This window comes from Vanellus vanellus (genome assembly GCF_965231255.1).
Source record: "Vanellus vanellus genome assembly, chromosome: 6".
Classification (NCBI taxonomy): domain Eukaryota; kingdom Metazoa; phylum Chordata; class Aves; order Charadriiformes; family Charadriidae; genus Vanellus; species Vanellus vanellus.
The window spans coordinates 25,937,768-25,962,026 of NC_138911.1; the positions used below are offsets into that span (position 1 = coordinate 25,937,768).

The 24,259-nt window shown below is 52.9% G+C and overlaps 1 protein-coding gene across 1 annotated transcript in view; it reads right to left on the bottom strand.

Annotated features, from left to right (window-relative positions):
• The window catches only part of ALX4 (ALX homeobox 4), a gene marked incomplete at its 5' end in the record, with an annotated part of 40,189 nt that extends 19,348 nt beyond the window's left edge, over positions 1 to 20,841 (bottom strand). Inside the window, one exon of the mRNA XM_082485237.1 lies at positions 20,439 to 20,841. Within this exon, the coding sequence (XP_082341363.1) occupies positions 20,439 to 20,841 (403 nt within the window). The remainder of the gene's footprint in view (positions 1 to 20,438) is intronic.
• Between the last annotated feature and the right edge of the window lie 3,418 nt (positions 20,842 to 24,259).

Sequence of the window (24,259 nt, forward strand, 5' to 3'; positions counted from 1 at the left end):
GCAAGAGACCACCAGCCGTCGTGTGTGACAGCAGATAAAAATCGGCCATTGAGTTAGAGGAGAGAGGGAGACGCTCCTTCCAGCTGGTGGGGAGGGCTGGTGTGGCAAAACCACCTGAAGGGAGTTGAGCCTTGCTCTTATGTCTGGCTACGGCACGGTTTAATTCCCTGCTGCCAGCTTGGAGAGTGATTCACCCCATCCTATGTGTCTGTGCCTGCCTAGACGGCGTTCACGCCGTCGGTCAGTCAGTCCGTCTGTCAGTCTGTCTCTCTCTGCATTCTTCTGTCTGTCTGCTTTGCAAAAGCAACCCCTTCACGGCAGAGGCAGCAATGCATTGCTGAAGTTCAGCTGCCTCCCAGAGGTGACTTCCAGTTGCCTGTTTTGTGCTGCTGGTAACGGGGCTGGAGCTGCAGCCTGAAATAACCGCCAGAGCAGAGGGGCAGGAGGAGGGAGATTAGAGACATTTTGTCACGAGCTGAGCAAGAGCTCAGCTGCCTCTGCATTCTGGAGTCCTGTTTCAAATTAGCGACAGATGAACTTCAAAAGGCTTGCAGGCACCGGCCGGAGAGGCGTCTGAGCGGGCTCTGCCTAGCTGAAGCAGCCAGCCCGCGGCCCTAATCCAGCAAAGCGCTGCAGCATATGCGTGTCCCTGGACTACCCTTATGCTTAAAGTGAAGCGTTATGTACTTCAGACGGGCGGTCGGACAAGCCCCAACAAATCCGCCCAGCACAGCTCCTGCGCTGCTCCTCGTCCTTCCCGATTTGGGCTCCCAGATGCCCCCGTGGAGAAGAGCTGAGGACTCCGAGTCTGGATGAGATGCTGCAGCAGCCCCATTGCTACCCAAGGACGGCGCATCTCAGGGGGATTTGGGTGCTACCATTGTCGCCTGGAAATTGGAAAGCAGTCGGGATGGGAAAGCTGAAGTAAAAACAGGAAACGCCCAAAGCTGCCTGAAACTCACTGAACCACAGAAAGGGTTGAGTTTAAAGGTTGGGCCAAAGTTTGGGCCAGGTTCCTTAAGAAAATAGTTCTGCTGTTCCTCAGTTTTATTCAGCTGATTAGTAAAGAAAGGCCCAGACAAAGGAAAAAAAACATTCAGCCTTCCCCAAACCTGCCCGTTCTTGGAAGCACAGCTAAATCTTATTTCCATTCTGACTGCACATTGCAAAACTCAAGGCCAGCCAGGTCTGGGAATTGCTAATGTTCCTACGAGCGCTAAGCTTTTAGAAGTATTCCAGAAAGAAATTAGGTTTCTGGCTTCCAAACCCACCAATTCGCAGTCACTGGGGCTGGCGACAGACTGGCATCAACTTTTACTGGCAGAGAGAAAGAGGGCAGCAAAATCACAAACTGAAGGAAGAAGCAGCACTGGGAACGTGCCAACCAAGAACAAAGACAAAATAACTAACAGCAAACCTGACGGGGGCAGGTTGCTTCCCCCAACCTCTACACCCCTCCTCACTCCGTTGCTCAGCTCACCCCGCTGCAAAAAATCTCACTGCCGTGGGGTCAGGAGATGGGGACAGTGCTGCGGTCCTGTGGGGTTTTCCTGCTGAGGAGATGCCGGTGCCCACGGAGACGGGGAAGCCCGGAATCCCGACAGGGTCTGAGGGCACCGGCCACCCCTGCTAGCCAGGCACTGTCGTCCTTGGTCCCCGTGAGACCCCATGAAGTACAGGGAGTGCACGGCAGTCTCAGGGTCTCACTGACCCTGAGCTGTGTCGAGGTGTTGGGGGGGCATAGCTGTGCTGCGTGGGCTGGCCGTGAGCTGCAGCGTGTCTATGCTATAGCTGGGGAGCAAGGGCAAAGAAAGAAAAATCCATCTAAGACTGACCTGCCTGGAATTTCCAATTGCCCCTTACACAGTCTAAACAAATATTTATTTAAATTACTCAGAATGTCCCAGTCTTCTTATATGCATCCCCAAAGAGTGTCATAAAATGTCTACAAAAAGGACTCCATTAACCTCTGCTGCCCTGTGTTAGAGGAACATACTTCAGCTCCAGTTAAAGCGAAGTTTAATAAACTCTTGGCCTCTGTAGGATCCCTCCATCCTCTGCAGAAGCCAGTCCTCCCTTGCCCCAGCCTGGATCCAGGTATATATCCACCGCTGGCATTTGATGTGAAGAGCAGCTGCCAAGGTGGGGAACTGTCAGCACCGCTCCAGCCTCCTATGGGAGCCCACCATCAATCACGGGTGCTACGCTCTCACGCCTTGCATTTCTTTCTGTTGGGGCCACGGGGGGGAGGGAAAGGATGTTTGAAACTCTGTCCCATTTCTCCTCGTCCCCGAAATCTAACCCCCAGCGTAGTGCACTTTTATCTCTGGAGGGTTAGCTCCACTTCCTTCGTACCACACCAGAGAGAAGGTGCACGTTCCCCATGGGAGCCAGGGTAATCCAAGTCTTTTGAATTACACCAACCGCTGATGCAATCTCTTGTGCTTGGGAAAATACCGGGAAACCCTGCTTGCTTCACAGTTTAAGTGCAATGCCTTCTTCGTCCAAAAAAATATATGTGTGCAGTTCAGTAATCTCCTCTTAATGAAGTTTTGCCAGCTTATCAAGGAGTAAAAATGATACTACATGACTTGGCCAATTACTCTCATGAGACATTCGTGCAAGAGCCCAGGCACATGGTTCGCAAAGGAAAGGGATGAAAATGATTTACAGAAGCAGCGAGGCAAAGGTTTATTGATAATGAGGCACGAAGAGGAAATGGGATGAATGTGCCTAAGATTCCTCTGGCAAATGAATAATGAATAGTGTTCACAGCCAGCAACTTACGTTTTTCATTTTGAGTTGAGAATAGCAAGATGCAGGGCAAATGACTGTTATTAAGGGGAAAAAAAATCCATTAGGTAGTTCCGAACAAGGAAAACATCCACAGAAGTGTGCTCTTATTTGCGAAAGGGGAGTCGTGAATTGCTCAAAGGGTAAACTGCTCTTGTCAAGTAATTCAGAGCGCTCTGAGGCCTGAAAAGGGGAATTTCATTTCACTTGAGGACTACTTCACCTTGCAACACATTTAATTGTCACCAGGGGAAAAAAAAAAAGAAAGAAGTAGGTTTGCATGAATCAAGAGAATTTGACCTTTACTTTCTCTCCATCTCTGTGGATCACTGCCCCCGGCAGACTGCCGGTGCCCGCCGAGCCGCACTCCCACAGCGTCCGCCCACCCTGCGTCTGCTGTCCATCCACTCACCCCTGACCACTGAAGTCACCAGGGTCTGGCCACTGCATTTGGTGATGACCAAACCAGACCAAGATACGGATCTCTCACCATCACCTGCAGCAATGAATCCCTTTATAAAGCCACTCTGGCACCACATTTTTCTGGGAACTGGACTGGAGAGGGCATTTGCCCCTCATGCTGTTGCAGCTGTGGATGGTGCCTGGAGTGGTGTGGCTCCACCGACGCGGATCGACTGCAGCTGCCTCTGCCAGCTGGAGCTGGCCCCTGACTGCTCGGCACCATGATTACACCCACGGCAGGGACCAAACATGTCTATGGGACACAGGAGGATGAGCAGTGACAGCACCGTGCAAATAGCTTTTGTGCCTTTCCTCTTACTGCTTTTCTAAAATATTTCTTGCTTCCTGGGTCTTTGGGTCATATATACTACATGCCAAACAGTTCTCTGTTTTCTTCTCATCATCCAATCTATGAAGGCAATCTTTACTTCCTGCATGGCATCCACACCCTGTTCAGCAGTGTCCTCCGGGTCTCACAGAGATGCCTGAGCCACAAAGAGCCCGGTGAGATGAAGCACTGCTGTTGCTCATGTTGTATGGATGGAAAACTGAGGTGGAGAGCCACCAACTGCAGAACAACTTCTCTGATATACCTAAGCGCGAGTTTTAAAAAGTACTTAACATTGTCTAATATTTTTGCACTTTGGAGATAAAGGTCCCATTGGGCTGCGTATGCTTCTCCGGTGCCCTGAATAACACAATACCTTTGTATCTTTGCCACACAGTCCTAAGCCCCGGTTCAGTCCGACACATGAGACACTCCCCAGTCTTCAGACCGTTCTGCTACATCCAGGTTTCTTATCCCAGCCTTCTGCCGCTTCCCCAGATACAGCTTTTCTTGTGTCTGTAGTAACATCCAACAACGTGCTCCCCTACTTTGCCTGGGTCCAAGGAAGGCTGGACCATCTAATGGGGTAAATGGCCACTGCACGAAGAGAGAGTTCAGACCTGACTGGAAACATGCCCAGAACATGGGAAACCTGCAGTGTACCTAGGTGTGAAAATCAAAGCTGTGTCTATTGAGTGAGTGAGAATCATAGCTCCTTAAGACTTGTTCTTAGACAATTTTTCAGAACAAAGGCATGAAGCACGTTTCCTACCCAAAGCCCAGCTCCACTGCAAGTCTGATGGTCTTGCTCCACAGCACAGGGCACCGGAAATTTTGAAAAAAGACATCATCATTTTTTTCTGACATGGAGAAAACAAAAATGTGCTTAGTTTTAGCAACGTTCTTGGAAACAGCTTAATTGATTCAGATGAACTCTAAAAAAACTAATATTATAAAAACAGCCGGAGGCAAACAACTGCTGTGGGAGCTTTTAGGCCAAATCATTAAGTTTTGATTAAGTTAGAAGCTACTGGAGGCAGGATTTTGGTAGGAAGTGTCAGACAGTAGACACAAACAGCAGTGATTCTGGTAACACAGTTCCTAATAGAGAACAAAAAAGTCATGAATCTTGGAAGCAATGAAGCTCCTGGAGCACCACTAATTCTCAGCAGAACTGGATGATTACGTGAAAGATGATGACCATGAAAATCATTCTAAATTAAAAACTTTATCCACATCAGCTGAGCTCATGCCCACTTTTGTGTTTGTTTCCAGTTAACATTCCAGGATGGGATCATATTGACAGGAGTGACTGCAAATGTCAAGTAAACTTTAGCAAATATTTACACAAATCTTTAGGAACTCGTGAAAAGGAGCGTTTGCCCCAGAAACCTACTTCTGCCAGTGATGCTCATCCAACCAGGGAACAGAAAAGACACTTAACTCACATGGCCACTGTGTACCTACCTTCCGCTTACCAGCACAGATCACCTTTTTGCTGCCTACTTCTTGCACCACTTGACACACACGCACAATCTGCTGACCAAAGATTACTCGCAAATTCCATCCCCAAAACAATCCTGAGTCCCAGACAGACCTTGAAAAATCATACCTTGCTCACGGACAATTTGCAAACGTAACGCAGGGGGCGTTTGCCCCTCCTTCCCCGTCTCTTCCCAAAATACTCCCTGAGGGGAGCCCTTGTTTTGGGAGATTTCTGATCTACACGTGGGCGTTCGTGTGCTGACACAGCCCCCAGCTCAGAAGGGCTCTGCCTAAAGCAGACGCCATCCCCATGCCAGTGCCACCACCGGAGCTTTGGTGTTTAAAAGTTGCCTTTTCTAGCAAGGTGGGAAGCAATGGGAGACCCTAACAGCATGTGGAAAGAGCAACTGCCGGCGGGTGACGTAGAGAGAATAACATGCTCAAGCGTAAAACATGGGCTGGAACCAATACATGTCCAAAGCACCGGTCTGAAAGGTACGTACTGTCTCAGAGTTTCCCAGCTGAGAGTAAGCAAGACCCCTTTTCGCCCGCTCCGACTTCCTCCACTTTTTAGAAATAAGCCTATCTCCAAGGGTCTGGAAAGAATGAAATTTGGGAAGAACAGATAAACACTTCAGTTTCCCATGTCTGAGGACTCATGGCATTAGTGGGGCCACTAGGCACCGGCTGGCCTCCGCTTCCCAAAGCATCCCCCGCTCCTGGGCTCGGAGCGGCTGTAAGGAAAGCTGCTGGGGGATGCAACGGGTCGCTTTCTCCCTCCTTCTCATCTCAGGCTAGGCTTCCCGCACGCTGTCTTCTCGGATTTACTATCTCACCCTACATTTGGGTCATGATTTTGCAGACTTCACGAGAGGCAAACATGTCTGTACGGGAATGTGTGATTCCTGCTGCAATTCATTTTGTTCATAAGGCTCTCAGGAGAAGATATACAGCCAGACATAAATAACGGGGGCTCCAAACTACAAAACTTCAGTGAACACAGTTATGAGGCTCTAGCTTCCAACAAGCCAGGGCTTCAGAGCCAAGGTTTTAATGCTAGAGGAAACTGTGGAATGTCTCCATGCTGAAGAAGGGGTCGGAGAGCTCCCGTGCCGCGCCTGCTGGTACTGAGAGGCCTGCCTGGAATTAGGGACTCTCTGAGTATTTGCAGCTCATATCCCCTGTTTTCCAAAGCAAAGATGCAACTTCCCGAATCGGCTGAAATCACACCATTCTTCCCCAATGACACCTCCTACAGCTGATGAAGCTGAGGCTTATAAACAGGGATAGCAACCACTACTATACAGTCCAATTTGCTTCAAACTATAGTACATACTGAACTAAACAACCTTCCCCTGTAAGTAACTTCTCTGTAAAATAACTCCCAGTTGAGAGGGATGGGGGATGTGTGCATATGTCACTTTGTCAAGAGCATGATCTGACATAAACAGAAAAGGAAACTTTGGTACTCCATCTCTTGTCAGCAGAAGGACGGTGATGTTCGCACGCTACAGTAAGAAGCTCTATAGATTATTACCAGCCAAGGACAGTCTGGAAGACAGTGCGTCATCTCGTTATTTAATGGGTATTGCCCCCAGGGGAAAACTCTGCCGGGAGAGCTGGGGGCTGCAGAGCAGAGCTGCCCTCCTGGGGAAGGGGTGGCCTGCCACAACGTCCCTTTGTGCAGGACACGACAGGGCGAGGAGCAGGCAGGGACAGCCCTGCTGAGCTCAACCATGGGGATATCACCACCACACTGCCGGGTCCCCCGCTTACCCCTGCTGCGGGCATACCTAGCCTGCTCTGGGGTGTGCTTTGAGCAGTCTTCGATGCCTTCATCCCCTGGTTTCATCGGCTTGTCCACGCTTACACCACTGTGTCAGTACTTCTGGCACAGGGCTGAGCGAAAGGGAACTGCTTCGCTCACCACCACCAGGTACCCCTGCAAAACCAAACCCCCCCGCTCAGCCTCCTGCCAGCAGAACCCACCAGACCCATGGACCCGCTTCATCTCAGACATACGCTGAGGAAGAGTGTCAGAACAACCAATTTAGCTATTCACATACTCCTATTGGGTTTTCTTGTCGGGCCATTTTCATAAAGCCAGCTTGGGCTTACTCTGCTCCCACTGGCGTGCCACTGCAGGCCTTCAGCTGCTGCTCCTTTTCCTTTTGATGCCCTGAAAAGGAGTTCTCAGCAGTTTTTGGTTTTAATGAACTCTGTGGGCTCAACTGGCCCATTCCCTGTTTTTCCCCAGCAGGGAACTAATTTCTGTCAGACTCGACATCCACAGCTGTATTCTTGGCTTTCAGGACCCCCTCAGTTCCCCTCATAACCTCCTGGACTCATTGCAGATATTACCTATTAACTGTAAGGCAAAAGCACCCTTTGATTAACATAGGACTGGGACCCACTGGCCTCTTACATGTTAATGCATGTACGTGGTCACTTCTACACACCACGGTTTATCTGCTTTGGTCTTCTAATCTCTCTGTCTCCATGGTATGTGGAATCAGCCAGTTTTCTACCCATAAGCCTACATCAGAGAACGTACGTGTTGCCCAAGGCAATACTCGCATTTGGTTTTCTCTAGAAAAACCCGAGCCGTTCCACTTGATTTTTGTGGAGTCCAGATACGCCAGACCACTACATACCAGATAGCCCAAATTTATGAACTCCTTGCAAGTAGTGTGCTGTGTCTCCTGGCTAATGTCTGAAAAGCAGAACTTGGGCCAGACTTCACTCTCCCTTTTTACTCCTCTGAAAGTCATTAAAATCAACAGACTAGACAAAGGGCTGGATTAGTCCTGGTTCTTTTGTTGTTCTCTTGTAAAGTACCTGGAGAATGATTCAGTTGTCCACTCATAGGTTTCTGGTGCCATGCAAGACACACTAAGGTCTCTCAGATGCAACCATGGCATGGTAGATACCAAGGACTTGAGGAGCAGCACTGGGAGACCAGGCAGTGTAAATGGGGGCACCTAGGCCAAGCATCATGCACTTGGCTCAATCCCTCCTCCCAGCACCAGCCAAGCTTCCCCTACTCCACCATCTGTAGGACACCGGGTACCTCCTATTGTATTTACTAGCATTTGACAAACCTGACGAAATACTTTGGCCTCAAAGCTCTGCCTTGTTGCACGCTCTTTGTGTCTAGGTCCCCAAATATGGTGAAAAATTCATCCCTTAGAAGCTTGGTTGCAATGACAGCCTCTTGGTTCCTTTTTGGGTAAGCTTCAGGTCATTTTCTAAAGAAATCCATAGCTACCAACAAATATTGTCTGGCAGATTCCACCTCAGGCAAAGGCCCAACAACATCAACAGCAATAAATTGCACTAAGGTCCCCAGGAGTCACTGCTCGGTAGGGTTTCTCCCCATCTTTGGGGACCCACTTTTGAAATCCAACCCATGCAAGAAATGCATCACATTTCCTGTAGTAATTTTCCATCCTCTCTCTGGGTTTTCCTCAAAACCAGTTCTCTCGGCTTGACTAAGTATTTTGGAACCTCAAGATATCCAATGGTTTTGACATCATAACGAAACCTCAGAACCTCCCTTTTTGAGTGTTTCGGGTATAATGAGCTCTCATGAATACTCATCACCCATTGTTTTATTTCTCCATCTCCTATATAACATTTCATCTTAAATTACAAGCTTTCTCACTATGACCAGACAGCTTTCGTCCTGCTACCCTGAAGAGAGTCTACACTCCAAAGCAGACACAGTTGCCAACCGAGGGTTTGTGGTTTTTTTTTTTAAACCACACCTTGTTTTGATACCAAGAGCCTTTTAGAGGGTCGTTTTTAGCTCCTTGAACTTTGCTCTTGCAAACCTACATCTACCAGACGAAGCAGGAGCATTATCATTCCTTCAGACTGTGAAAGAAAGGAGGAAAAAAAAGGATGCAGACTCAATCTTTTCCTGCTGTCCTGCTAAAAGGAGGTGTCTGCCCCCAAAAGGCATTTGAACAAGGCGTTGGCAGAACTAGCCTTTGGTGACTGTGGTCTTGTGTCAGTGCTGTCCCCACCCCAGAGGCACCCCCAGCTGTGTTCAGCAGAAACTGCTTCAGCTCTGAAAACGCCCAGCTGTTCTCCCCCGGCCACCGAGGTAGCTTTCCCTTCTCACAAGGGGCACGTGGAGCTTTTGTAATCCCGGCAAGCGCGCAGCTGAGCCTGCAGCAGCAGGATCAGTGCCCCGCAAGGCCGGGCAGGCTGACAGTGCCCTCCTCCCTCCCCTCCCATCGGGGAAGCGCTGCCCCATTGCCCCTGGCTGAGCGTTTGCCCAGGGTGCAAACCTCTCTGCCTTCCTCTTTTCACCAGGTCACCTTACCCTAGGTTCTATTTCCGATTGGCAGCCTTGAGCTCATGACAGCCTGCTTATAAAACATTATCAGTTCCTAGTAAAGAGTTTACCATACGCCAGGACATCCTCAGCTATAACAGAGGGATTGGATGGCGGTCTCTGTTGGTCTCCCGAGTGAGGGCTGCCTTACATAGGTGGTGGGAGACCCACGCTACAGTTTGCTGTGGACTTGCCCAAACACGAAAACCATTTCACTACCAGATATCCACAGTGGAAACCAAAATGAACCTAGTAAGGCACATCCCAGATATTATCTATTAATGGTAAGGCACAAGCACCCTTTGATTAATATATTACACAGCAAAACTCTTGCTGGCCTTTTTTTTTTTCTAACCAGGACAACAGATGAGGTCCAGGAGCTGGCTACAAGCTCAAAGAGACAGCTCAGGGGCCTGCCCGCGGAGGCAGGCACAGCAAACAGATTGCCCAAACCTCTTTCTTTCACATAAGCCATGTCTTTAAAGGAAAACACCACAGGTTGAGAGCCCTGGCGCTCACTGACGAGGTACCAACCACAGTGATGTACGTGCTAAGTGTTAGTTCATCTCCAGCCTTGGCTATGTTAAGCCTTTTCCCAGATCCCAGTGATCCAGTCTGCCACAGGCGTTTCTCCCCAGCAAGGACGTCTTCCCCAGTCCCTGCTTTCCCTCGTACGCATGGGGTGTCTCCATTTTGAACTGTCCCATCATCTCCCTCTCTGTCTAGTTTCAATTAGCAACTGCAGTACCTGAACAAGCATCTGCGACGCCCATAAATTACACATGTGATAACCCCTGTCTTGCTGCTTTGCTTCCCCCGTAGCCCTCCCTCTGAAGTGGACCGCTGCCAAATGAAGGCAAATAGGTTGTTCAACCAAGAACTCCATTTTTTGCCACCAAAGCCAAGGAAAAGGGGATTTCCAGTACAACCAGCCACAAAAGTACCCTTCCCAAAAGCAAACTAATTAAAGGCTACAAGGGAAGAGCCAACGCCAACTTAGTATCCAGCCCTGGATACCTCAAAGCCTTGCTACAGCCTCAACTCTAACTTAAAAAACTGGTATCACCCAGCTTTACATGTGCAGCTTCAGGTCCCTCTGTTTCCTGAGTTGAGTTTGGGCCTTTCAGTATATTTTTATGAGACTCTGTCCCGTCCAGCCATGTATTTCCAACAACCCTCTCTGTGGATATTTCCTGTCCCCATCAGAGCTGCACTTAACCAAGCTGCTGCACTCACGTTTGATGTTGTAGCCAATCCCCCATTGCTTTCTATCCTGCAAAAGCCCCTTTTTCTAATATCTTGAAGTGGTATGAACTGGATGGATGGAAATACTCTTCTCTCTAGCACAGAACCTTATACCTATATAAAGAAACCAGCTTCCCTCTCTTCCAGTAGCAGCTTTCCAACTTCGGTTCAAGGGCTGAAATGCAATATTTAAGCTCCGCCATAAATCCCACAGCTTCATGGAGTGTTTCTGGCCTCCTGCACAATCTGCCTAAGAGTCTAGCAATTGGTCCATCGGCTATTTATCTTGGAAGTCCTCATTGGCATCTGGAGACGTGAAGAACACAAAATGTCTGCAGGTCCTCTGCCAATTTAGGTGGGTCTCTTCTTCCTCTTGCCTTCTAGCATTTGGCTGTGTGCTGTCTAGCTCAGACTGATATCTGGCTCCAATCTACTTACAAAGGTTCAGATCAAATCTTGATAAGCCAGGTTATGTCTATAACGCTGTGCTTCTCAGCTCTCAGGTATGGGTCCTTGCCACAGTTGTGGTCCTGACTTCGCTCCAGGATGAGGTCTGGGCATGCACCATCCCAGAGAAGGCTGGAAAAGAACCACACAGTGCTCCAGAAGGTCTTGCAGCCTCCCAATCTGGAGACCAGCACCGCAGTCCAGGCTACGGAGCGTACCCCTGCCCCAGTGTTTGACCTCAGGCTCTTCTCTGTGAACAAGTGCTGCAGAACAAGGCTCCATCTGGCTCCTCTTTCCAGCCACACAGTGGGAAAGGACATGCACCAGTTTCCCATGGGGCCCTTTCTTGAGTGGCATCACTGCGGCTGGAAAAATCTGAAGCTGTGGGCCTCCCTGTGTTTGCCTTACAGAGCACACACACTGGAATTGGTGAGTCCTACAGGTGACCCAAGCCCTGCCTGGCAGACCCAACAGCTAGAGACCAACTCCACGCCCAGCAGGCCGGTACACTGGCAAGCCTTTGGTTTCCTTTTTGAGATGGTTTTCTATTCTTTCGGAAACCTTGCTGTGGCTCGGGCCTCTTTTTAAGTTTCAGGCTGAATAACATTTTCCTGTTTCCCCTGTTTTGTGAAATATCTTCTGGCCTGTGTCACACATTCCCCAGCACCTCGTGAAGTCAGGGTCTTGCAGCTGTGCCTTCGGATCTCTCTGAGCACTGTCCCAGCACAGAGACTTTTTCTGATTGTTTTCGACCCTTTCTGGGAAAATTCCCAATATTGTCCTCTGTCCCTGTCCACAGTTTACAACTTTGGGGTTTTTTTTTAATATTTGATTCTGGTGTGAATTCCTTTTGCTTTCCAATGCTCCTGAATAGAATCATAGAATGGTTTAGTTTGGAAGGGACCTTAAAGATCCAACCGCCCCGCCATGGGCAGGGACATCTTCCACTAGACCAGGTTCCTCAAAGCCCCATCCATAGGTATAGGTATATATCCTATCAGCAGCAGCATCAAAAGAATTAATACAGTTCCCCCTTTGGAAACTGCATCCTACCCTGACACCAGCATTATCGCTCCTGACTGAAGCAGTCAGCCAATATCCCAAGTCCTGAGGAGGCAGTTTCCCCTACAGGGAGGAACCGACAAGACCCAAAGTATTTGTTTTATGCAACGGTGTTTGCACACAAAGGACTATCTCCCTAAAAACAATAGCAATCAGATAGGAGTCATTTCAAGACATTACAAGTTTCTTTTATTTATCCCAGATTTCTGCCTGCACAAAATATTTATTCTGTCTTTTCCTCGGGTTCCTTATTTCCCATTGATAGCACCTTCCTGATGGGCCTTGACTTTCTGTTGACTCCCCCTCTTTGGTTTCATAGTGTTTTCAGACTTTTACTGAAAAAAGGCAGTTGCTACCTTCATGAACCACACAGAGTTTTCACCCAACCTCAGCGTACAACATGTCTACCAGTGATTAAACCATCTTACCTCTCAGGCTCCATCGCCAGCTAAAAACCCACTTGGCCTGACAGCTAATGAATGCAGTTCTTGCTAATAAAGAATATATTTAGAAATACTACTGATTCAACCATCTGTTTCCAGCAAGCAGATTAACTGCATTGGGATAAACCCTTAAACCGCATCTTCACCAAAAAAAAAAAAAAAAATTATCAGATTTAAATTGGCCTTTAACTGCTGAGTTAGGCAATGCAATGGTCTTCAATCAGTGCAGATAAGGACAGACCATAGCTCATGACATACCAGCTTGTCATGGCTAAATCCTGCTGGGACCTGAAGATAGCAGCTACTAAATGTTGAATCACAGCTATTCTCAATGCAGAGATAAAGAATTTGATGCTGGTGGATTCATACTTATACAGTCTATAAAATCAGTTGCAGATCACCTTCCATAGCAGTGGTGAGTCTGCCCCTGCTCATCACCCCTCTAAGATATCTCCTCTTCTTCCCCTGCCTCTTCTGATTCATCTGTGTTACTTCCTCCCTCCATCTCTCTCCCCTATTCCTTATTGACCCATCTCTCTTTGACCAAAAAATGACCCTAGAAGTATCATGGTGATCACAATTGCTCTTACACATCATGCCTACCTATGTGACAGTCAACGAATGAAGATGATGTGAAAGTATGAATGAAAACACGGGCAAGCAGAATCAGCAGTATGTATAATAGCATTGATTCATCTGAACTTACACAGAAAATAAAGTGGAGGTCATTTATTTAATATATGTAAGCAGCTTTCCTCCTTTACTTATGAACTTTCATTTGCAAGTTGAGGCAGCTGAGAGACATGTAACTATGGTAAATTACTCTAACACTTTATTCATATGAAATGTTCCCATCCATTTCTTAGTAAATGATTCTCAAGACACAGGGGTCCTATATTAGCTGCGTTACTGCTCAGGCTTCTCTTAATCAAGAACTATTTCTCTTTTCCTTTTGAAAATGTATCTACATTAAGATATTAGACATAAGCTTTCCAAGCTGTTTAACAATTGAGATGGGAATTTTTTTTCCAAATGTGGAGGAGTAATACCTCAGAAACACATGACTTTTGGGGCAGGGTTTTCTCAGCATTTTCTGAAAAGCAGTGACCAACCCATAGCTTGTTTTGCCCAATATAGTTTGCCCACACTGATGAGTTGCTTTTTAAAGGTGAGGCCATTCATGTGGATTGACAGGTCGAGCCTATTTGATGTACTGAGAGACCTGAGCATAGGAGAATGCGCCAGTTGCTACAGCTTCTTGCACCGAATAAGGACCTGGCTGTCAGGAAACCTAAGTTCAGTCCCCTCCAAAATCATACACAAGACCTCTACTCCGTGAGTTTTCTGACTCTGGCAGTGGGCTCCTTCTCCAGCTCCCTGAGAGTCTCCTTCTGCCGGAGCCCCAGCCCTGCGAGGATCACGCTGATGCCACTGAGTGGCGACAGCTTGACCTTGCACAAGCCACTCACAGGTTCTGAGTCTCAGTTTTTCCGACTGCAAACTGGGAATAAAAGTCTTTTACTGCCACAGGATGCGTCACACTTTTTACCTGAGAATTGCTACAGCTACCCAAACTCCCTGAACACGACTTAAGGGTTCCAGAGAGCGAGACTAGCTAAAGAGCCGGGAACTAGGGCGACCAAATGGACAGAGCTGTGGCTGGAGATGTCCTTTAGCAGCAGACCTTAGCTCCCAGCCTCCCAGCCACCACCTCCCTCTTACAAGGGAAACTCATCATGGCTTTGAGCGAAGGGCTTGGAAAAGGAATAAATCTTCAAGATCTGAGGGACTGAAGTCTGCACATTAGCTCCCCTTAAACCCTGAGTGCGTTTAACTTGGGAGGTTAGAAACCACAGCCAAAGAAATCTCTTTTGATTCACAACTTGTTTTGAGCAGTCACCCATAAAGCAGCCAGTGAATCACTCCAGCCAGTTAGTCATGCAACCACACTGAATGTACACTCAAAAGGCAGCACAAAATAAACAGCCTGCAGCTCCAGATAACACACACACAGCTCATTTGCGCTATCTGGCATCAGCATATATTGTTAATAGGACTCCTACACCAAACCCTTAGGAAAAGACGCACTCAGTAAGCATCTCCAAATCTCTCTCCCCATCAGTGTTTTTCTCGTCTGCTTCGCGCTGTGTTGCTTTCAAAACAAATAAGACTAGTAAAAGTTTTAAGACTCTCTCTTTTTCCGCACCCTTCTTGTTGCTGGTAACGTCCTGCTGAGGTTACAGGTTACAAGCGTGCGCTGCAGAAGTGTAGGGCTAAAAAGCGGAGTTAATCCCAATCAGCAGCGGACAAGTCGAAAATAAACAGCTCTAGTGCGAAAAGAAATCTTCCTGCAAGGAGGGAGCGGCAGGAATACAGGGGGAGGGAGGGCTCCCGGTCCTTTGACACATGAGTGTTATAAACAGCTCGGGTCAGGAATCCTATAAAAGTCTCCAGCCAGATTTACCGTCCAAGTCAAGAGAAGCGCAAAACATCTTTGGAAAGAGCCGCGAATAAATCTTCCTGCGCAGCCGGGGGACGGAGCGTGAGCCCTACCTTCGCGTCCTGCTCCCTGAGGAAATCCCGCAGGTTTCCGCGGAGGAGATCCCGCACCTCCGAGTGTCTGTTCAAACAGAGGCTTAGCCAAACTCCTGGCGAGAGCTCCCTCCCCTCCCTGGGAGGGTGCCGGAGCCTTTGAATGGCAGATCTGGTGGCCCTATTGTGGAAAAGAGAGGGCGATTGCCAGGGCGGCGTCAGCAGCACGCCGGGAGCCGGCGGCCGAGCCTGGCCGGGCAGCCGGCCCTGCAGCACCCGGGAGGGGCCCGGCCCCGCCGCCCGGCTCCCCCGGCTCCCCTCCCGCCCTCGCTGCCTGCGCTCGCTCCTTCTTCCCCCTGGTGCCCGCCAGGGTCCGGTCCCGTCCCGTCCCGTCCCGTCCCGTCCCGTCCCCCCTTCCCCACTCGCGCCTCCCTCCCGCCTACTGCTCCCCTTTATACTCTCCTGTTGCGCCCCGTAGGGATCAGGGCAGCAGCATCTCCCCACCCCCGTCCCGTCCCGTCCCGTCCCCCGCACCTCTCCCCGCCGGGGTGCGGGGGGAGCCCGCGCATACCCCGCCTGCCTCCCCGACGGCGCTTTTACCCGGGCAGGAGCCGCGGGACCAGATCAAAGCTAAGGGGGGAGGGAAGAGGGAACAGGACGGGGACAGCCTCCGAAGCCCGTGACTTCCCCCCACCAAGCTCTCTGCACCCCGCCTCCGGGCGAGGGGCAGCGGCTGCCCCCCGGGCCAGTAGCGGAGCGGTTGCCGCGGGGATGCGCAGCGGAGGCCCGGGGTTGGGTGGAGGGGGGCCGTGAGAGTCCCAGACCCTGGGGGGTAAGCACGGCATCGCTCGATGTGGAGGAGCCCTGCGAGAGTGCCGGGTTCCCCCTCCCTCCCCGGGATCAGGGCTGCGGCTGGAGCCGGGGGAAGGGGGCAGATGCCGCCGGTCCTCCCCGGCGCAAGGCGGGCTCCGCAAAGCCCTTGAACATCGGCGGGGGCTCTGCGTGGCGCCGCGGGGAGCCCTGAGCGCCTGGCAGCGAGCGGTCTCTCACGGGAGGCGGAGGGGGGACCCGCCAGCAAGCTCGTTCCCGCCGTGCCTGGAGTTTACATTACATTAGGGGGAGGAGGAGGAGGAGAAATGCATTAAAAGTGTCAATTTAAAAAAGCACGCAGCAAGCCTCTGATTCCTACGGCAGTTGCTTTCTGCACTTCTATTAATAACGCACTTTCGGCTGCACTTTTTTATTTGCTCGCTAAATAAATAAAAGAAATGGTCGTTATTTGCATAACCCGGCACTTAAAGAATTTCCTCTGTTAGAGAAAGCCCGTTTCCTTTCTCCTGTCTCCTTTGGGCAAACGTCCCCATCACATTCGCCTTCACTCCCCGAAGGATTTTTTTTTCCCAGCCTGTATTTCTAGACGGCAATATACGTATATATTTGTGCGTGTATACGGGTATATGCATGCATATGTTTCAAGACATGTAACTTACTTCAGCTCCACGCAGTAGAAATAGCAAGTCAGATTACTACAGCACATAAATCATTTGAAAGCTTTTTCCCCGCCTAAGCCAAGATATATAACCTGTTCTGAAGGCTTTTATTTAAGATTTCGGCTTTAATTGCCGGTGCCGATCTGCGGGGTAACCCGTACCCCTCCTTTTTTCGGCAGGGAAAGCAGGGAAGCCGTGCGGGGCCGTCGGCCCGTCGGAGGCGCGCAGGCAGGGGGGCGAGGGGCGGGGGAGGCGGAGAGCCCCGCCGGGACGCCCCCCCCCAGGGCCAGGCCGGCAGCTGCCGCTCCGAGGGGTCCGCGGGGAGCCCGGCCGGGAGCCAGGGCCGCCCGGTGCCACCGACCCTGCCAGCAGCCGGACTGGAAACGCTTCGGCGACTGCCGCTCGTGTCCTCCGTGTATTTACGGCCGCAGCTCTCCCTGGCCTATATTTATCTGTACAATGCAATGGAAGGGCTTAGATCTAGAAATAGAAGCCGAGAGCAATAGATGGCAGGCACGGGCTTTTTATAACTCGAAACGACTTGTTTATTAAAGAATTAAAATAAAATTAAAAAAAAAAAGGAGGGGGTGTCGGGGACCCCCACTCCCGCCGGCTCGCGGGGTGCCCGCCGTACCTCCCGCCGGGCGGGCTCCCCCGGGGGCTCGACAAGCCAGGAGGGGAAAGGAGGAGGCGAGGTCCGGCTGCGGGGGTCGCCGTTGTGGGGAACGGCGTCCCCCGGACGGTGCGGAGACCCGTCGGGGCGATGGGCCCGCAGCAGCCCCGGGCGCAGCTCCGGGTGCGGGGGCGAAGCCGCCGCCTGAGCGCTGCCTGGCGGCACAGCCCGCCGCTTTGTCGGCCTGGTTTTTTGTTGGCTTGTTTTTTTGTTGGTTTTTTTTTTTTTTTCCCCTCCTTTTTGGGGGTGTGTGGTGTTGTTTTTTAAATTGAGGGACTTACGGGCACGGCGTCCCACCACCCCAGCATCCTCCGCAACCCCGGCAACCGGGAACGCGGGGAGCCAGCGGTCCCCGCCGCCGCACTCCTTTCCCGACTGCACGGCAGTACCAGCACCGGAGCCGCCGCGGGGGCTCGGCGGGCGGCGGGAGGCAGCGGGGCAGCCGCCTGCTCCCCGGCTTCCCCAGCAAAACCCTTCTGCACTTCTCGCCATCCGCCTTACATCCCGCCTGCGCCTTAAGCCGGCCGCGCTTGTACCGACTGCGGAGAAAGAGGACGGCTCCCTCTTCCCCCGCTCGCACCCACGCCGAGGGTATTTAGCCGGGCTCGGTGATTTCCCCGTCCCTTTAGCCAGGGCGGGCGCTCCCAGGACACAACGCCTGTGCCCGGCGCGGTGGGTTCAGCCATTCGGGAGAAGGCGGAGAGGCGCCTACGGGTGCTGCAGTCGCTCGGCGAAACCCCGATCTGGCTATTATTAGCGAGTCTCTCTCTTCAATCATTAGCCATTATTGTTATTATTGCTATAAATTATCCTCCCCGATCAATGTGCCTCTTATTACAGCCCCGCCGTCCCTACCCACATCACACGGGGCTCGCAAAGAGCGCGGGGCCGGGCCGGGCCACCCGCCGCCGATGCGGGGCTCCCACCGAAGTCAAGCCCGGAGCCCCGCGTGAAAATAAAACAGGGGGACCCCGGCGGTGTTAAGGAGGGTGATAAATTCGTGTGGCTCTACCGGGGGTTGTAATGTGTCATCACAGGCTAAGCCGGCGCCCTGCGCTTTACAACCTACAAAAACAAGAGAGCCGGTTAGCAGGGAGAGGGTGGCAGGGCAGGGCGGCCGCGAAGGCGCCGCCGCCGGGGACCGGGAAGGCACCGGGGGATCCCCTGCGCACCCACTCGGCCCAGCGGGAGCGGAGAGCGGGTACCTTCCCTCCCCGCGGGGATGCCCGGCCCCACCGTGCCCTTCCCCGTGGGCCCCGGCCCGGCACCAGAAGACCTCCGCGGATGCGGAGCGGGCCTTGGTGGCTGTGTGGGGCTGTCCGCCCACGGGGAAGGAGCAGGGGAAGAGCGGAGGAGAAGGAGAACACCCCAGCCTAAGCCCCGGCCAGAAGAAACGCGAAAGCGGCCCCTCCAGCCAGAGCCCTCCGTGCCACTCCTCAGTCCCGCGGGGACGCGCCGCGGGAGAGGGGTTGTGCCTCCCGAGTGCGGGGCAGGAGCGGTGCCTCCGGGGCAGGAGCAGAACGTGGCCGGGGGGGACGGGACCGACCCCAGCCCGGCGGAGGCGATCCCAGCCCGCGATGAGAGCGGGCAGCGCGGCCAGGCGCAGGGCGTGCGGGCTCTGCCTGCGGTACCGGGGCACGGCTGCCTGGCGAAGACTTAATGCCCTTCCTCCGGGACGGGAATCAGCGGTGCCGGGGGGAGCAGGGCCCGCGGAGCTGGATCCGGGGAGGGGTGCGGGGACCCCTTGGCTGCAGGCAGCGGGTGATGGACGGCGCCTGAGCCCGAGCCGGTACGTCGAGCTTCGGGAGACGGTTGAGGGAAAGCGCCTCTGCCTCCTTTTAAGTCTAGAGACGGCGCAAAGGGAAGGTGTAAGGGGAGAAAAAGAAAGTAAAGAGGGCAAGGAGTACCCAAAACGACGGCGAGGGCCTGGGTCGCGGGGAGGTGGGAGCGCCGATCCGACCCGGGCCTCTCCCGGCTCCCCCGCACCTCCACCCCACAGTCACCGCCCGTCTTAGGGACACCCCGGAGATGTCCCGAAGGCCCAGCCCGGCCCTGTCCTTGTCCCTGCCCTGCGATTTCACGGTGGACCGCGCGTACCGAGGATGGGGACACGGCCACCCCCCCGTCAGCGGCGACGCGCTGAATCCAGGCCGGGTCAACCTCTCTTCGCCCACACAGAAAGCATCGGGAGGAAAAGGAACAGATTTAATTTCCACTTTATCTTCTTCGGGAAAATAAATAAATAAATATGAGGGGTTTGCTTGTTTGTTTGTTGTGTTTTTTTTTTTCTTCTTCTTTCTGTTTTTTTGTTTGTGTTTTTTTTTTTTTTTTTTTTTTTTCCCCACCCCTAATAGTCCCGACATAGCGGAAAGCTCCCGAAGAAGCTATTCGCCTTTTAAACCCACGCTCAGAAACGAGCAGAGAAGCGACCCCATTCAAGGCTGTCCTGTCGAGCGCAAGGGAGTGTCTTAATTGCCGCTAATGACCCGCGGAGAGGATGCGAGCGGCTTATCTACAGCCGGGCAGAAATAAATTAGGGGAGTGGCAATTAGGAGAGAAAGTGAGAGACAGGAAAGCGAAAAAGACCGTTCCAGAGGGAAGTGAAGATTTCGGTAAATTTTCCGGAAATTCTCCCTCTGGCAGAGGGTCCAGGTAGAGAATACTTCGCGCAGCCCGGCGCTCCGCTCTTCCTTTCTCTTTCTGTTTCTCTCCCCGTTTACCGCGGATTTCCCTGCCTTGCCTGAGAGCTAAACGTTTACCGGGAGCGCATCGGCTCCGCTCAGAAACGACGATTACAATCACCGCAAAGCGGGACGAGGGGGAAAGGCGACTTCCCGCGGGTACCGGACCCGGCCGGGAATAAACATTCCCGGGGGGGGCACGGCGGCCCCCCAGACCCGCACGGCGGCTGCGGCGGGATGGGGCTACCCGCGGGCGCGCTGCGCTCCGCCGCCGCGGCCAGCAGCGCTGCTCGGCGCGCCGGAGCCAGGCAAGGTCTCCGTGACCCCGGGAGGACTTGTCCTACCGGGCAGCTGTTTCCCCCCCCCTCCCCGCCCCCGGGAGGCTCTTTCCAACCCCGGGCGTCTCTCTCCGGTTTGGCCCCCGGTGCTTTCCCCGCCGCACGCCGAGGACTCACCGTAACAGGAGACCTGCAGAGCTCCGTTGTGGCCGCTGCTTTCCTGCAGCTTGAGGTTGCTCTCCGGGGGGGTTTTGCAGGGGCCTCGCTGTATGTAGAGGTGCGGCGGCGGCTGCTGCTGCTGCGGAGGGTATTTGTTAAAGGAGGCCGGAGCCCCGGCGGAGCCGGGAGCCTGCACGCTGCCATCCAGGGACTGACATTCCTGCTGGCTGTAGCGGCTCCGGCACTTAGTGCTGCTGTCACCAAAGCCTTGTCCTTTGCTGGCCAGGAAAGTAGGGCTGAACTTGTCACTTGCTTGAAATGCCCTAAAAGGCGAGGAGCCTTCTGTGCCCTGGGAGGCTGCGTTGTAGTAGGAATCCATGGCAGCCGGATCACAATAAGAAACACAAGTATCAGCATTCATTCCTAAAATTAAAAGGCCCGAGTGTCCTTAATGCGCTTGGAGGGGCACCAGGAACCTCTCTTTCTCTCTCCTTCTCGCATACACACACACTCACAGCTGGGCCAGGGAGCTCTAAGAGGATTCAGATGTTCCTGAAAGCTGACCAGATCTCCAAACCCCCTTAAGATCTCGCACAGTAAAAGGGGTCTTTTTCTTTCCCTCCCTCTCCCTCTCTCTCTCTCTCTCTCACACACACACACACACACACACACACTTGCCCTCCGTCTCTCCCTCCAAACTATCTACACTCTACAGAGGCTCTTCTCCGCACTTCCCCCCCCACACACACATAGGGGGAGAAAAGAAAAAAAAAAAGAAAAAAGAGAGACCTCTCCCCCAATTAATATGTAGATGATGACAGTGGAGGGGAGGGGGCCCAGGAAGGGGTGTGTGTGTATGTGTATGGGGGTGTGTGGGAGCAGAGGGGGGGTGGAGGTCATATCTTTTGCGTGAAAAAAAAAAAAAAAACAACAACCCCGAAAGTTTTTATGATTAAAAAATAGAAAATCGAACAGATGACACGAAGGGATGGATGTGGGATCCGTGCAGGCAGAAGCACCGGGGACGATTTAATGGTCGTGACACGCTCGGTTCGCTCCGGCCCTCTCCGTTGCTCACTGGCCCCAGCTGCGGGGACCCCCGCCTCCGCGGCCCCCTCCTCTGTGTTAAAGGCAATACGGATTTTCCCCGCAGCTATATGCCTTTAAGCCTCCCCCCTCGTTAACCCCTTGGGGGCCGACAGCTCTCCCAGCGCTGCCGTGAGTCTTTTGCGTCCCCTGGCACGGCGGTGCCGCGCTCGCCCAATTCATCGCCGGGCAAGCTCCCCGCCGCACCTTCCTGATCGGCATTATTTATTTACCTCCAAAAACGTGCTCTCTCCAGGTGTAAAACCACTGGCTCAAAAGCGGGAGGACAGCAGGGAGGAATTTTAACAGGGTCGCCGAGCACGCAAAATTGGCCCCGGCTTCTGGGACTGCCGGAGGTGAACTTGCAAAGGGACAGAGGCTGGCAGGAGCCCTTTTTGGTTTGAAGGGTCAATTGCAACCCAAAAAGGGCTTAAAAATAAATCAATACTCACCTTCCGTCGCCCCCCCCCCCCCCGCCTCCTCCCGCCATTCAACCTGACTCCCCTCCTCCCCCGGTTAACTCCTGCTACCCCTTACACTTACTCTTACTCTGCCTTCCTCTCATCCCCACATCTGGTTTCTATTGCTCGCTTACCTTGAAGTTTTCAGTAATAAAGATATTACGCAAACTACATCCACAGTTCTTCAGTCAAAAAGAAAAAAAAAAAGGAAAAAATGAGAAAAGAAAAAAAGAAAGAAAGAAAAGAGAAAAAGAAAGGAAAGGAAAGGGAAGGGAAGAAAAGAAGGCCCTTAACCCCTTCGGGAGCGCGGGCCGCGGCGGGGCCGGCTGCGGGTGGGGAGCGGGGGCACCGGCGGCTGCTCTGGGCTCCCAGCGGGCTCCCTCCGGGGTCCGGCCCATGTGTCCTCCCTTCTCCCCCCGGCTTCCTCCCTCCCGTGCAGAGCGGGGGGAGACTCGTGGCTTTCATCTGTATGTATGTGTCTGGGGGCGCGGGGGGAGCGGGATGCGGCTCGGAGGGGGCGGGGGGGGGGCGATGCGGGGCGGCAGGGAGCGGGTGCTGTCCCCGGGGCGACGATTCGGGGGGGCGCCATGGCCGCCGCCGCCCCCCAGGGCCTTGCTCCAGGAGCAAGACCAGCACCGCCGTTTTCATTAGCTCGGATCTGACAAGAACAGCCTCCCCCCGCCCGCCCCTCGCCCCCCAGATGCAGAGGGGATTTCTAGCGAGGTCGTCGTTAAAACAGCCAGAGACGGATTCGTTTACTAGATTTCGAACTATTTTGCGAGTCTCTCTGAGAGGAGCGCTGGGCTCGCTCAGCTTTCTGGTCCAAGAAAGCTTTCAGCGGATTTGCTTTCCTTATTCTCTTTATTACCTTGCTTAATTCTTTCCTCGTCGTTCCTCTCTGCCCTCCCAAACTTCCCCCACCCTACCGCAGCTCCCTCTCTCTCCCTTCTCCGCGTCTTAATAAAAAGCAAACCAATTCAACGCATGAGAGTCTTTCTAAAAACCACTTCGAGGCGGCCAGGGGAGCCGGGGCGCCGCCGGTACCCGCAGCCTGCGAGCGGCAGCTGCCCTGCGGCGGAGCCGCTCGTAGGCTGCGGGTACCCGCAGCGCCCCGACTCCCGCATCCCCGGCTCCCCCGCAGCGGACTTGCCGCCGCGCTCATGGAGGAGAATACTATGTGTGTGAACTCGTTAAATAAGGGTTTTCCAGCCAGTTACTTCCCCAGCAATTATTTTGGCGAACGAAGAAGCAGGCTGAAAGGAATGATGTGAGGGCAGCCCTCGATGCTGCGGCGTTAGAGTCGGCCTCGGGATTTCTGTTCGGCAAAGTTAAATAACAGCAGCAACAACAACAACAACAAAAACTAAAGAGAGAGATTCCGAGGTCGGGCAGGAGATGATTTTTGTTGGGTTTTGGGTTTTTTTTGTGTTTTTGTTTTTGGGTTGGTTTTTTTTTTCGGAAGCGCTGCGGTGTAGGGGCTCGCAGAGGCACTCCGGCTTGGCCGAGCCGAAGGAGGGCTGCTTCGGCCGCAGCGTTCCGCTGGCCCCTCCTTGAATTAAACTGTAACGAAAAGTCCATTAGTTCCCAATCAGGACTAATCCACAGCCCCGCGGAAAGGACCGCAATAAAACCCTCTCCCTAATGGCCAATTTGTGTCCCTGGAAGCGGGAGGTTAATTCGGGAATCGTTACCGAGGGAAAGGGTGCTCGCAAATACCTGGCGATCTGGCTGGGGGCGGGGGGGGGGGGGGAATAACCGGGGAATCGCTTTCTCGGCGGTTTTCGTTTAACTGGGTTGGGTTTTGCGTGAAGTCCTCTCAGCAAGTTTGCCGGGGGATTCCCCCAGCCCCCGTTAGCTGGGAGCGGAGCCGTGTGAACGTAAAAGCATACAGAGAGCCTGCAACCGTTAAACGGCTCCCCGTTAAACGAGGAGAGTGGGCTGCGTGTCGCGGCGCTGCCGGTGCGGCAGTGTCCGTCCGGCGGGTCCGGTGGTGGGGTTCTGCCCTCCCGGTCCCGCCGCACCTCCGCCAGGAGTGCTGCCGGCGAGGGGGCGAGGGGGAGCATCCCCGCCTGCGGGAACGAGGGTCGGCAGAACAGGGGCAGAAAGGGACATGCACCACTTGAAACCCGATATCACCATTTTTCCTCCGAGTGACCCCAAACCTGCCCCGTCTCCGCACCAAATGCACCGAAAAGGGAAGGGCGTAAGAGTGGCCGAAAGTTCTGCGCTCCGCAGCAACCGGTTGCCAATTCTGTACGTGTATGTGCTTTATATCGAGATCGTTTTCAGGTA